General features: G+C 44.2%; 1 protein-coding gene across 2 annotated transcripts in view; it reads right to left on the reverse strand.

The window, feature by feature from the left end:
- The window catches only part of CDH4 (cadherin 4), a 1018047-nt gene that overhangs the window by 79234 nt on the left and 923156 nt on the right, over positions 1 to 15657 (reverse strand). For both annotated transcript variants that reach the window (XM_063959329.1, XM_063959328.1), the window contains exon 8: positions 2976 to 3113. In XM_063959329.1, the coding sequence (XP_063815399.1) occupies positions 2976 to 3113 (138 nt within the window). The remainder of the gene's footprint in view (positions 1 to 2975; positions 3114 to 15657) is intronic.

Genomic DNA, 15657 nt, shown 5'->3' on the forward strand with positions numbered 1-15657 from the left:
CACTATGACGGTATAAAGAATGAAAAAAAAACCACGGTTAGGTGGTATATATTATAATAATAATACAATTATGGATGGACGGACTGCCTGCCGACTGCCGACACAGAGGTAGCCACAGCCGTGAACTACCGCACTGTACACTGGTTGATAAAGAGATAGTAGTATACTCGTAACAATTAGGATGACACTATGACGGTATAAAGAATGAAAAAAAAACCACGGTTAGGTGGTAGGTATATAATAATAAATAATACAATTCTGGTCGGACGGACTGCCTGCCGTGTGCCGACACAGAGGTAGCCACAGCCGTGAACTACCGCACTGTACACTGGTTGATAAAGAGATAGTAGTATACTCGTAACAATTAGGATGACACTATGACGGTATAAAGAATGAAAAAAAAACCACGGTTAGGTGGTAGGTATATAATAATAAATAATACAATTCTGGTCGGACGGACTGCCTGCCGTGTGCCGACACAGAGGTAGCCACAGCCGTGAACTACCGCACTGTACACTGGTTGATAAAGAGATAGTAGTATACTCGTAACAATTAGGATGACACTATGACGGTATAAAGAATGAAAAAAAAACCACGGTTAGGTGGTAGGTATATAATAATAAATAATACAATTCTGGTCGGACGGACTGCCTGCCGTGTGCCGACACAGAGGTAGCCACAGCCGTGAACTACCGCACTGTACACTGGTTGATAAAGAGATAGTAGTATACTCGTAACAATTAGGATGACACTATGACGGTATAAAGAATGAAAAAAAAAACCACGGTTAGGTGGTAGGTATATAATAATAAATAATACAATTCTGGTCGGACGGACTGCCTGCCGTGTGCCGACACAGAGGTAGCCACAGCCGTGAACTACCGCACTGTACACTGGTTGATAAAGAGATAGTAGTATACTCGTAACAATTAGGATGACACTATGACGGTATAAAGAATGAAAAAAAAACCACGGTTAGGTGGTAGGTATATAATAATAAATAATACAATTCTGGTCGGACGGACTGCCTGCCGTGTGCCGACACAGAGGTAGCCACAGCCGTGAACTACCGCACTGTACACTGGTTGATAAAGAGATAGTAGTATACTCGTAACAATTAGGATGACACTATGACGGTATAAAGAATGAAAAAAAAACCACGGTTAGGTGGTAGGTATATAATAATAAATAATACAATTCTGGTCGGACGGACTGCCTGCCGTGTGCCGACACAGAGGTAGCCACAGCCGTGAACTACCGCACTGTACACTGGTTGATAAAGAGATAGTAGTATACTCGTAACAATTAGGATGACACTATGACGGTATAAAGAATGAAAAAAAAACCACGGTTAGGTGGTAGGTATATAATAATAAATAATACAATTCTGGTCGGACGGACTGCCTGCCGTGTGCCGACACAGAGGTAGCCACAGCCGTGAACTACCGCACTGTACACTGGTTGATAAAGAGATAGTAGTATACTCGTAACAATTAGGATGACACTATGACGGTATAAAGAATGAAAAAAAAACCACGGTTAGGTGGTAGGTATATAATAATAAATAATACAATTCTGGTCGGACGGACTGCCTGCCGTGTGCCGACACAGAGGTAGCCACAGCCGTGAACTACCGCACTGTACTGTGTCTGCTGCTAATATAGACTGGTTGATATTTAAAGAGATATTAGTAGTATACAACAATACTATACTGGTGGTCAGGCACTGGTCACCACTCCTGCAGCAAAAGTGTGCACTGTTAATTAATATAATTGTACTCCTGGCTCCTGCTAACAACCTGCAGTGCTCCCCAGTCTCCCCCACAATTAATTATAAGCTTTTAATTTATACATTGATGACTGTGCAGCACACTGGGCTGAGCTGAGTGCACACAGACTGAGTCACACTGTGTGACTGACTGTGCTGTGTATCGTTTTTTTTTTCAGGCAGAGAACGGATATAGCAGAGAGAAGTGAACGGATATATTATATTAAATAAAAGTTAACTAGCAACTGCACTGGTCACTGACTGTGGTAAACTAACTCTGTCTGCGACTCTGCACAATCTCTCTCTATCTAATCTATCTCTATTCTAATGGAGAGGACGCCAGACACGTCCTCTCCCTATCAATCTCAATGCACGAGTGAAAATGGCGGCGACGCGCGGCTCCTTATATAGAATCCGAGTCTCACGATAGAATCCGAGCCTCGCGAGAATCCGACAGCGTCATGATGACGTTCGGGCGCGCTCGGGTTAACCGAGCAAGGCGGGAAGATCCGAGTCGCTCGGACCCGTGAAAAAAAACATGAAGTTCGGGCGGGTTCGGATTCCGAGGAACCGAACCCGCTCATCTCTAGTGTAAACACAAATTAATTAAGGTTTCATATACAACAAATACACTTAGGGGTCTATTCAATTGGTACCGGTTTTTCCGACAGTCGGAAAAAACTTAACTTTTCGACAGAAACAGGTCGAATTTGCCTTTCGACCTATTCAATGACAGTTCAGTCGGAAAAACCGTCAGTTGTCGAAAAACATGTGGATCGGTGGATTAGCCGCAGATCCACGTGTTTTGTCGATTTAGCGGCTAATTCCGACAGGATTTTGGCCCATTTTCGACAATGCTGATTTGACTTCAAATATAGTTGGCACAGCATTGTCAAAAATGGGCAATACCTGCCGGAATTGCCCACTAATTGATGACTGAACTGATACTGAATACTCTACGGACGGAGAGGATCCGACAGTCATTGAATAGAGCTCTTAGTCTAAAGGAAATTTTATACAATATAATAATAATTTTGTGCATGAAACAACGTTTGTATATAATGAACCATCAGAAAGCAAAGGTGTCACTAATTTGAATTTTTGGATCATTTTTTAATTTCACATAAGGGGTACTCAACCTGTACCAGTAATCACATGAATCATTAAATGGTCATTGTACTGAAGAATGGATGTATGCATTAACTCACCATCTTGGAGGTAAATTCTGGGGGGTTGTCATTGACGTCTGCGACAGTTATAATAGCTGTGGCCGTGTTTGACAATCCGTGGTTTAAGTTCCCCTCCATGTCTGTGGCTTGAATGACAACGGTGTACTGCTGGACCTTCTGCAATAATAGATACAGAGATACAGATTAGTACAGTGATAAAGTGACTATAATATCATATGCCACACATACAGTACAGAAACAGCCTTCTAAATGAATTCATTAGTCCGCCTGAGAGTTGTGAGAAACGTATGTAAAAATGATCATGTTTTATATCATTTTAGTTTAAATCCATTGTAAAAGAGCAACTACTGTAGAATATTAAAGTACAAATTCATTGAATAACGTTGTGCTTTCTGACTGTACCACTTATGTAACAATGGACTGAATAGTGGACCGCCGTTCTGTAATGAGCATTTCAGCTATAAAGTGAATGATGTGACCTGGGACCAGTAGTTTCTAATCAGAAATGCATCCATATCATTCGTATAATTGTCCAGTGAAGGCATTTATCATCCTCTGCAGAATTCCTTCAATAATGTAATTAAGCATTAGATTGGAAAGTCAGTGTGGATGGATATTTATGCTGGGACGGTCACAGGAAATAGACAGAAGACTGTAAATAATTAGTCTGCACTTGGATTACAAGGGAAAGGAATCTCCAGGGTCTAGAATTAGCCTCTAATAGTGCTTATTCTAGGCTTGCAGTCACTGCAAATAAATCCAAAAATGATGTTTACTGAAGGGAGAGATTAGGTCGTGCTGATGACATTAGGAAATGAAGATGTTTCTTGCGCCAAACCTGGTGTCATGCAAGGTACAGTATGTAGTCAGTGTGCCAAAAATGGAAATGTTGTCATGGTTAAAAATAAAATGTTGACATTAGAAATATACATAAAATGACATTACCAGTTGTCTTAGGGTTAGGTTTAGGGTTAGACTTACCTTAAAAACACACTGGCCCTCATTCCGAGTTGGTCGCTCGTTATTTTCCTTCGCATTGGTGCGATTTTTCGCTAACTGCGCATGCGCAATGTTCGCACTGCGGCTGCGTCAAGTAAATTTGCTAAGAAGTTTGGTATTTTACTCACGGCGTTACGAGGTTTTTTCTTCGTTCTGGTGATCGGAGTGTGATTGACAGGAAGTGGGTGTTTCTGGGGGGGAAACTGGCCGTTTTATGGGAGTGTGTGAAAAAACGCTGCAGTTTCTGGGAAAAACGCGGGAGTGGCTGGAGAAACGGGGGAGTGTCTGGGCGAACGCTGGGTGTGTTTGTGACGTCAAACCAGGAACGAAACTGACTGAACTGATCGCAATGGCAGAGTAAGTCTCGAGCTACTCAGAAACTGCTAAGAAATGTCTATTCGCAATTTTGCGAATCTTTCGTTTGCAATTCTGCTAAGCTAAGATTCACTCCCAGAGGGCGGCGGCTTAGCGTGTGCACTGCTGCAAAAAGCGGCTAGCGAGCGAACAACTCGGAATGAGGGCCACTGTCTACTACATTCTCACCATGTCTGTTTCAACATGATGAATGTCGACGAGTTCAATGTCGACATAATGACCATGGCAACATAATATGCCGGACAGTAGGGTCTCGGCCCCTAAACCACCAATGAGAACATTGATAATGACAATATATTACCAGTGTGCAGCCTACGTACATTACAAATGCATGAAAAGGGCTGAAAAAAAAGAGCCCATAAAACAAAGAGCTTACAATCTGTTTACAATTAGGCCAGTATGTTGTAGTGAATCGTGGCTCACTATATTGGACATATCACAAGACTTTAGTGGAGAAGTATCAAATCTTCAAGGGAGATACAGTAGAGAAGTTGCTCATAACAACTTCTACCTATCATTTATCTAGCACAGTCTAAAAAAAAAAAGTCCCCACTCACTCTCTAAGGTCATATGCAAACACAGGGGGGTTTCCAGTGTCCATGGAAACCCCCCTTCCCCACATCCTGGCCAGCGGCCACTACATACAGAATAAAGAGCCCACTGGCAGTTGATTTTCCTACCAAGTCTGCTGTGTATGTTTCTGTGGATCTGAGTGCTCCCCTCCTACCCTTTTGTGGTTGCTGGGGTGCTAATACCCACCATTTTATTGCAGGGACATCACCTGTGTTCAAAAGCATACCTCCCAACATTACCCTCGCCAGGAGGGACAAAATGCTCTGCTCCTGGACTTTTCTCTTAATGTATGATTGCCGGCACCTGTTTTGAACAGGTTAATGGATAAGAAAGGTGTTCCAGCACAAGTGATGGCAATCATAGTTTAAGAGGGAAGTCCAGGAGCAGAACATTCTGTCCCTCCTGGAGAGGGTCATGTTGGGAGGTATGCAGGAGTGCGGTCTCGCACACATGAACCCTTGCCCCCTCTTCCCCCCTTTACAGCTTGCATCGGCTGTACCTGTATCCTCTCATCCTATTTCTCCTCCACTGCTCCCCCTTCCCTGCAGTGGTTTTACTTGATATCCTCTGTGACTCACTGGGGTAGTTTTTCTTGTAGTACAACGAAGGGTTGCAATGGAGACCCATACCTCCCAACATGACCCTCTCTAGGAGGGACTAAATCCTCTGCTTCTGTACTTTTTTCTTAATGTATAATTGCCGGCACCTGTTTTGAACAGTTTAATGGATAAGAAAAGTGTTTCAGCACAGGTGAGGACAATCATAAATTAAGAGGGAAGTCCAGGAGCAGAGCATTGTGTCCCTCCTGGAGAGGGTTATGTTAGGAGGTATGGAGACCTGTCGCATGGCCGGCAAGTGACGGTTTTTGATCTGGTTACAGTGGTGGGAGATCTTCTTCCAACACCAGTCAGAGACTACGGTGAGCTTCTGGGGCCTTTGCTGTTGGTGAGTACAATGCTCCAGCTTATTTCACTGACATTGACCCTCATTCCGAGTTGATCTAGCTGCTTTTAGCAGCAGTGCAAACGCTAGGCCGCCGCCCTATCTAGCTGCTTTTAGCAGCAGTGCAAACGCTAGGCCGCCGCCCTCTGGCAGTGTATCTTAGCTTAGCAGAAGTGCGAACGAAAGATTAGCAGAATTGCTCGAAAATCTTTTCCTGCAGTTTCTGAATAGCTCCAGACCTACTCCCAGATTGCGATCACTGCAGACTGTTTAGTTCCTGGTTTGAAGTCAAAAACACGCCCTGCGTTCGGCCAGCCACTCCCCCGTTTCTCCAGGCACTCCTGCGTTTTAGCCTGACACGCCTGCGTTTTTTAGCACACTTCCGGAAAACGGTCACATTCCGCCCAGAAATACCCACTTTCTGTCAATCACACACTGTTCAGCAGAGCGACTGAAAAGCGTTGCTCGCCCCTGTGTAAAATTGTTTAGTTTTGTGTGAAATTACTTGGCGCGTGCGCCCTGCGGCCCATACGCATGCGCAGAACAGACGGTTTTTAGCCTGATCGCTATGCTGCGAAAAACGGCAGGAGCGATCAACTCGGAATGACCCCCATTGTTGTTTCTCGATCTAATGTAGCGTTTCTTCTGGCCAGCTGAATGCCTGTGTAAGTAAATTTAACTGATCGTGCAGCAGTTAGTAAAAAAGTCAGCTAAGCGTGAGTTGCCTGTGGCGACAGTTGCTACGATTTAGTAGAATTTAATTGACGTTTTATAGCATCTTTTTGGTAAATGAAAATCTGGGCGATTCAATTAATAAAAGCTGTGACCTTTAGTCCAATGCAGCTGTGTCTTTATTTTACTGTAGCATCATAAAGGTTCTTATAGTTGCAATAAAGTGATGGACACCTTATATTTTCACTACACCCCCTGCCTTCTGAGTGATGTATCCATGTGATAAAACAGAGGACATAGCACTGACAACCTGCATCGTGACAGTGCTCCAGAAAAGCCAACCTCTCCAAATCAGAATAGATTTAGGGAAGTGGCAGGAGAAATCCATAGTTGGGCAAAATACATTTTAAATCAATGCTTCTAATCCAAGCTGACTTTCCTTCCTGACTGTGTGGATGAACTGTGAGTGAACTGCATGGAGCTCCTGTGCACAGAGAGAGTTCAGTCTGACAGTGTCAGAAAAACAGCTTACTTTGCACTGTAATGTACATTTTCTTCGCATTGCAAGTCTATATCTATAGGATACCAAATCACTGGTGTCCTCTCAGTTCTAAGATGGTGATCTGCATTCTTATAGAACAACATATATTCAGGCTTTAACCAATTCAGATCCAGAGGAGAGTTACACCTCAATAATCAGACCACTTTCCTATTGCTGAAGCTCGATTTACTGGGAACGTTCAGTTGTTTTTCAATGAACTTGCAGTACCACACAGGCTGCCTATAGCTGCTTCATTGCTTTTAGATGGTCATGGACTCCTATCTATCTATCTATCTATCTATCTAGATACTGTATTACAAAAGTTGTTTCTTCATTTAAAAAAACCCATAAAAATGACAGTTATGTAAGATAAAGAGCCCATTACTTACCACTTCTACCAGAAGACTATTACATGTTTCCTTTACTTTAATGAAGCCTATACTACTGTATATCTTAGTAGATAAGTATAGTTTGATGCGCATAGTGATTTCAATTTCCACTTATTTCCTTGACGTGCTGTCTGAGCCCACGAAAGGTTACACCAGCTGATAATTGTATGTATGTGATTCCAATCAAACTAAATACCCATTCCGCAGCTACGGCAACAAAGACTTGTCTTTGTGGTGTTCACAGCACGAACACTGCCACCCAAATCAGAATTTGATGAATAAATTAATTAAAGCAGATAATGGTTGATAATGATTTTCATTAGCAGGAGAACCAAGCCTTAGTCCTCTCTAGCCCTGTGATGATTAGAATCTGACACACAGTTTGCCACTGCTGAATACAAGTAGCATCTGGGGGGAGTGTAAGGGCACAGAGGTGTTTTGGGAAAAAATAATTTACAACAGCAATGTGAAACCTCAGTCACGGATCAGGCTCTCTGACGCTGAGATAATAGGAGGAAGTGTCCAGACAAGAACTAAAGAGACCAGTGTCAGCTGATAAGGCTATATTGTCCTATGGATGGATAGATGAGTTCTAAGAGGTACTCATACTCTCTAATAAGTGTCTGAACTCATTCTTCTCACCCTGTATGATAATTCATTAAACTTCATCACAGCCTGCAGTGAACCTGTCACTTCTCTGCACAAATGTCCATTTTCCTGGGCTCCTCAACACCTTAAATGTAAGTGCCAGACTTATCTGGACAACATCCATCTCTTTCGGGGATTGCAGTATGGGAAAAGTGGATTTTATATGAAAATGTATCAAAATAATGGCTGAGAAAAAGAAACATTATCTTTAACAGGACAGCAATGTTCACTCAGGACTGGAATGTCCAACTTTTATCCTGTGTGCTAGGCATGGCCTGTAACTACCAATACAATAAGGCAATCAGACCCAGATTTATGGAACATACCCTCCCTGGTAGAGCTGCATAGGTGGCAGACTAATCCTCGTTCCTCATCCCATCACATTTCTGGTTTTTGTGTCATTATATAAATGTTATTAAATTGGTTTTACATACATATATATATATATATATATATATATATATATATATATATATAGGAATCGCAGGTCCGGCACTCCATGCTTCAAGCTGTAGCTGCGGCGATGCCCTCACAGAAAAGGAATGTAAATTGCAAAGGTGCGGCACTCATACCAAAAAACGGAAACTCAGAGCCGTGGTCGGATTTGCATCAACGTTTCAGTAATTACATATTGTCATCAGGATCCTGATGACAATATGTAAATATTGAAACGTTGATGCAAATCCGACCACGGCTCTGAGTTTCCGTTTTTTGGTATGAGTGCCGCACCTTTGCAATATATATATATATATATATATAATCTATATGCTTCGAAGCAAAACCAGAGGACCTGGACATCCTCATGTGATACATGTAATCCCCCCCCCCCCTTCACCTCCTTTGACTTTCTTCTTAACCTCACACAGTTAAATAATAGCTTCAGAATCCACCATGTTACCATTATAGCAGAGAGAAAGTCTGTCCCACAGCACATCCATGATTTGCATTCAATCTGCTGTAATCATAAATCAAAAACGATGTCAGGGTTTTATGTTCTGACTACTGCATACACACGTTACCCGTATAGACTAACTGCACTTTGTCCTGTCCTTCTACCTTCCTTATCATTTCACATGAAGAATTCATTCAACATTTTTGGTGAAAGAGGATTAAATATGAGCTCTGATAATGAGCCTCACACAAATCCTGTAAAATATATACAATCGTATAGATCAGAGCAGACTAAAAGCACACAAGTGCAACATTAGCTGACAGCGTCTTATGAGTCGGCAGGGGTGATATAAGAACTCTGAGCTTAAAGCAATAAGAAAGAACACACAACTGTTTCTTGCCCATTTAGAATGAAAAATAAAAATCGAAAATGACAAATCATTTAATCTTCTGTAGATTTCCACTGCTGTTGTTTTAAAGTGCTCCGATTACCTACTCACTGGAGGCAGCCATTTTATGTGCAGAACCAACATTCAGCCTATCAGCAGAGTTGCCTACTCTTATGGAATGTTTAGGAGACTCATGAAAGTACAAGGGATTCCCCAGAGCGTGCCGACATGCCACAAGTTTGGTGGGGACATGACACAGAAGTCGTCTACTTTACCACTATAGTATGTAACATTATGTCATTGCCTTACCAAAGTGGATGAGGTTTGAAGAAGGATCAACCATCCATTGAAGAAGGCACAAAATACACAATCAAGCTCCATCCACCTCCTGTTCTCTTACCTTGTCTCCGCATCTTGCTAAAGCGAGGTAGGAAAAGTGGGTAAAAATGCCTACAAGCTCACAAGGACCTACTAACAACACTGAGGCATCACATTCTTTTTTTTTTCTACCTCTAGGGAACGGAAAGGGTGCTTTGTAATATATTGTAATGTCCAATCCAAAAAATGGCTGTCTCTGATGGCCACAGGTGCACTTTAAAAATCAGAACTGAAAAGAAGCTCAGATAAATACAGACAATGACGTAAATTCATTTCTCTAGCATCCAAAGTGCTTCATTCATCTCCTGCCAATTAATCCATAAATAACCCAATTAGTAAGGAACTTGAGATGAATGAGGATAGAAGTGAGGACATACAGGTCTATGTACATGAGAGAAGAGACGCTGAAGACCTACACCACTAATTTAAGTGTCTCCTGACATTTGTAATTAAGTACAAATGCTATAATTGCCTAGCTCTCCATAATTAGACATCTTTACAATTATGTAACAAGGATTTTTTGCTCTTTTTTTATTGTTATTTGTATTTGTTTTTTTTATAATCACATCGCAAAGGACAGGTGAGGTGATGGCTGATTAAAATATTAAGAAGTGCATGAAGAAGATGTGCATATACTATAAACAGGGATTACTCATGGCTATAGACCACTGTCAGACAAATTAACAAATAATCACTTACCCTTTCTCTAAGAAACTAATTTATGGTGCTGAGAAAACTTTAGCTTGTCTCCAGCTGCTAATGCCATCTTCAGATGGCGATAGCAGCTCGTGCCTCTAGTTAAAGTCCGACCAGAGTGGTTACATGCGCCTCCCCTGCTCCTTTGTACTAATCTGCGCTTATTCTGCCTGACGGCTCCATATGCATAGTGAATAAGCTGAGACAGAACTTGGAAGTAATAGGAACAGCTACATATTTCTTTACTGTAGTCACTTTGCCGGAAAAGCCTCTTACTGGAGACACTGTACCACATGAGCTTATTGATAAATTGGTCCAAAATATCATCTCTTATCACTGCAAATCAGATGAGAAAAGATACTTTATGGGTCACTGTTGGTAATGTATTTTAAAGTCTCACTGCATTTTCCATGGGGTAAAGGGACTATATAGAGCCCAAACAGAATTTCCATGGTGTCTTCAAAACAGCAAATATGGATTTTCTACTGTCTGCATGTCAGATAGACAAAGGAACCATCATGAATATCTTATCTATCATCTGCCTTTTCCATTGTGATAAAGGATATCTATTTATATTTTACTACACTAACTGCTGAATTTGTCTTTGCCATCAATTTTCTATAATATGCCACATAGAGTATATGGATATTTGCCAGCAAAGGAGAGGAAGGCAATAATAAGTAATGCTTTCTTATTGTGTCGGGATGGAATTACTCTGCTCCCCTATCTCATTTCCAAAGTGGTTTTACAAATTCACCTTGGGGTATCTCTTTAGTAACCTGGCTGTCACTACTCACTGAAAGTGTCAACTGCTCACTAGTTTTAGGATAGTAGTTAATGCTATAGCACCCAGGCTACTTCACAGGCAAACTGCATCTGCCCATGTGTTATGTGTAGCTGCTGCATCACCTCTTTCTTGGTGATCTTGGATGGTTGCCCTGACTGTTTACTTAGTATCAGGAGTGCAGGGCAGCAGAACACTGACTCAGATGGCTGGGTCTCACACATAACAGAGAATAGATTAGAGGTGGCTGTTTTCTGTGGCTCACACGATTTCAGCAGATAAAGGAGTCATGCCAGCACAGAGCAGGATCTATAATAATAGCTGTGTTTATACCTAAATAGTAGCTCTTAAAAGAGCTGTTACACACCGCCCGCTGTGATGTAGTGATGATACACATGGAAGAATTTCAGATGGTATACACCAGGTCCTGTTATATAGCTATTTACGTGCAGGCTTCCAGAGAGTAATCCATCTAGCATCCTGTTTCCCAATCCAGCTTGATTCACAACATTGAATTTGAATTATTCTAGACCTTTGCAGGCTTTTTAACACTGTGTGCAATGGGGTGGGGGAGGAAGTGTTATCCCTCACCTGCCCACACACTGATTCCTGGCTCCAATAAGTTTAGGTAGGAAGGTTTAGGTGTCTATTAATGAAGCAGTGAAAAGCGTGGAGAAGTGAGCTAGTGGAGAAGCTCGGAGCTTCCCCGCCAGCCGCCAAGTCCGCTGTCCTCCGGTGCCGCTGAAGCCGCCGGGCCGCTAGACGCGCCTCACCTCCCCTGCCTCTTACGTCCTCCTTGTTGCCTGGGTCACGGGGAGCTGTGCGGCCGGCCGCCCGGGCTCCACGGGCTGCCGCACTGACGCCCGCTCTCCTCCCGCTCCCCCTGCGCTGTGGGTCCGGGAGGCCTACAGACGGCCGCCAGACCGGGCCTAGATTACACTCCCGGGCCGGTGCGCACTTCCAGGGCCGCGGGAAAGAATCATGCACCTCTCCCCTGCCCTCTGGAGCACTACTCACTGTGGGACCTGCTGGGGGAGCGTCTCCTGCCGCTGCCGGCTTCTACGGGTGCCCGGGATCGCTGGGGCCTTCCGCGGCTCCGCCAGCCCCCGGCGGCCATCTTGGAGGAGGCTCTCAGCCGGTGCCGAGATCCGGGAGCACACGGCGGAGGCCGTGGGTCCGCTGCGGAACACCTGGGAGCTGCATCTCCGATGGGGGGTAAGTGAGCTGCTACCATAAGACCTCAGTGGCACCCCCTCATTACATTACACTACGGATCAGCCTCTGCTCCCCCTCGTGCCGTGACATCATTGCTGGTCCCTGCCTTTACACGCACCGACTCCATATGCGGGTCTGATCGCCTCCTGGGGGTTGCGTAGTCGCCACTGGCGCCTGACATCATACGCCGGTTGCTAGCAACTCCGCCCGGCTTTGCCCTGACTCCGGTGACACCAGCTCTTGTCCCCAACAAAACTGCACTGGCACCTGACTTGCTTTGATGACGCCACTGCCTGGCCTGCTTTAATACCCGGGACTCTTACTCCCCTATCCGCGACGGCGGCCGTGCCCTTGTCTAGGGGACTTTCTCCTACCTCTGACGTGGAGTGCTCACTGCCGGCATTTCCGCCATACCAGCCCCCGGTGCTATGACCACCTGAAAGTGAGGTGCGTGGTCCCCCCTGAGTGTCCCCCCCTTTTTTTTCTTTTTTCCTCCCCTCACTACCCTGTCCCACATTTTTTTTTTTGTGGACTTCCTGTCTCCCCTGACGGACCATATTTCATAGTATAATACTCTACACTGGTCCGGTCCACATGCAGAAATCTTCGTCCAAGACTCCTAAACAAGGGGGTGCTGATATCTCTCAACATTTTACCAGGGGCTCCAAGAATACCCAACATCGGGGTCTCCCCTCCCCTCCTCACGATTCTATGGATAACTCTGTCACACCGCCTTCTGCTCCGTCCACTAAGGATGATATCTTAGCTCTCCGCTCCCTTATTACGGACTTTAAGGACTCTTTGGAGTCCAAACTGGACAAAGCGGTGGCCTCCATTAAGATGGACATTTCATCCCTCGCTTCCAGAGCCTCCAAAATGGAATCTCATCAGGACCATTTCCAGAAAGCTCTAAACGATACGGGTCGTGAATTGGACCACATTATCTCAGAACTGTCTGAGCTTCGTACTAAAAACGAGGATCTTGAGAACCGCGAACGCAGATCCAACCTGCGCATTCGCAACATCCCTGAATCCGTCAGTGTGGATAACCTCGAACCCTACCTTCACACCCTTTTCTCCTTTCTGATACCGGACCTGGGGGATGTACAGTTTCCTCTAGAAAGGGCTCATCGTGCTCTCCGTCCTAAGCCTAGGGATGGTGAGCCTCCTCGCGATGTGGTCCTCCGCTTTCTCAAGTTTAAAGATAAAGAAAGGGTCCTCAATTCTACTCGTGGAAAGCCTCATGTACTCTTCAATTCATCTAAACTACAGTTCTTCCAAGATCTGGCCCCTCTAACCATAGCTAAACGGAGGGAACTCTGTGATCTAACAAAGGCACTACGGGACAGGAACATCCGATACCGATGGGGTTTCCCCTTCAAGCTGATCGTTGACCTTCAGGGAAAAACAGTCATCATCAGAGATCCTCGTGAGGGCAAGGATTTGCTTTCGCATATAGAAGAAGCTGGACCCCCCGCTGGGGCAGACCACTCAACTTAAAATTTGACTATGCGTTGGGCTGGATGTTTTCCTGACAGACCTTTTTCCTTTCCGATGACAAGTACCTCAGCCCTGGGAAAAATCTCCGCCATTATGCTTACTTCCCCCCTCAGACGTTTGTATAACTTATCACTGACTGTTTGTTGTCTGGGGATCACCCCTTGTTATACGACTGTAAGGATTTCAATGTTATGTTCACGTACTGCATATGTCCACCCCCCCCTTTTTTTTTACCCCCCCCCTCCCCATCCCATGATCCCTTTTGTTCTTTTAATGGAAATGTCTCGTGGTCACTCTTTGTAGCAGTTCAAACTCACTAAAATCACTATGTTTACAGTAGCCTGGGCGACCAAACTTCGGTTTCTAGCAATCGCCCCTAGCCTTGCATGCTAATCCTAACCACGGTTTGACTTTAACACTACATTTTACCTTCCGTTGTTAGTTTGTTCCCAGTTCAGGGAATTAATGTTTCTCTTAGTTTTCCACAGTAATATTTTTAGCTCCTTGCACTGTTAGGTCTTTTCTCTCCCGCTGTCCTAACATTTACAAGTTCTATCTGTTTTGGGTTGTGGCGTGGTCCACGGGCGCAGAGGTCTCACATACCTAGCCAGCTTCTCCGTTGGCTTTCTCCCAGACTCCATATTCCGCACTGTGGGCCCTCTGTGCCTGTCGCCCCTACTGGTTTTAACAAGTGTGTATCTTTGTGCTCCGAAAAGTTTCTGGTATTTCCAGATGATAATTACTCAATGTATTTTCTGGTGATGATTGTTCCCCCCCCCCTTTTTTATTATCCCTCTCCCTTGTCTCTCTCCCTTTACCCCCCTCACCCAGGGGACACCGATCCATCTCTTGTCTCCTACATACTAGTGCCCGTTTTGTTTAACGCACTATTCCTTCTCTTCTTGGGTTGTGCGTATACTCCCTGTTCTTCTCCCTGCATGTGATATTTTTCTACTCATTTAGATCTCCACCACCCCCAATTTTATTTATTTATTTTATTCCCATGTGGCGACTCTGAACTTTTGTTCCCTCGCCTTTCTGGACCACTAAGTCCTAATTATAGGAGTACCAATCTCCTTTCTATTGAGTAACCTGCTCTTCCTCTTTTTCCTACCTGTCTCTATTTTGCTCAATCCGAATAGTGTACTCTGCTCCTTTACCACCCCCCCCCCTTTTTTTTTTCTCCCTCTTTTCTAAACTCTTTCTCTTGAGCGAGTCGGCCCCTTTCCTCTGCTCCCCCTTTTCAATACCCCCTCTATACTCCCCCCTCTCTCAGCACCATGCCTTTCACCATTGCCTCTATGAATGTCCGGGGCCTTAACACGCCCCATAAACGCTCTCTCTTGTTCCGTACAATCCGCACTCTATGCGCAGACATAGTTTTACTTCAAGAAACACATTTTAAGCAATCTGGCCACCCCACTTTGTCTTCCAGACGATTCTCCACTGTGTTGTATTCCTCAAGTGAATCTAAGCATAACGGAGTCGCTATCCTGTTAAGCAACAAACTCCCCTTCACTCAAAGCTCGGTTCATGTTGACGCAGAGGGGAGGTATATCATTCTGGTTGGTAGGCTGGGGCACCTGGAAGTGACTATAGCTAACCTCTATGCTCCCAACACGGGCCAACAACGTTTTTTGAAATCCTTTTTCACGGCTCTCCAAAAACACAGAGCGGGTTATGTATTCCTTGGAGGGGATTTCAACGC

Source organism: Pseudophryne corroboree, chromosome 3 (genome assembly GCF_028390025.1).
Source record: "Pseudophryne corroboree isolate aPseCor3 chromosome 3, aPseCor3.hap2, whole genome shotgun sequence".
In the NCBI taxonomy this organism is placed as follows: domain Eukaryota; kingdom Metazoa; phylum Chordata; class Amphibia; order Anura; family Myobatrachidae; genus Pseudophryne; species Pseudophryne corroboree.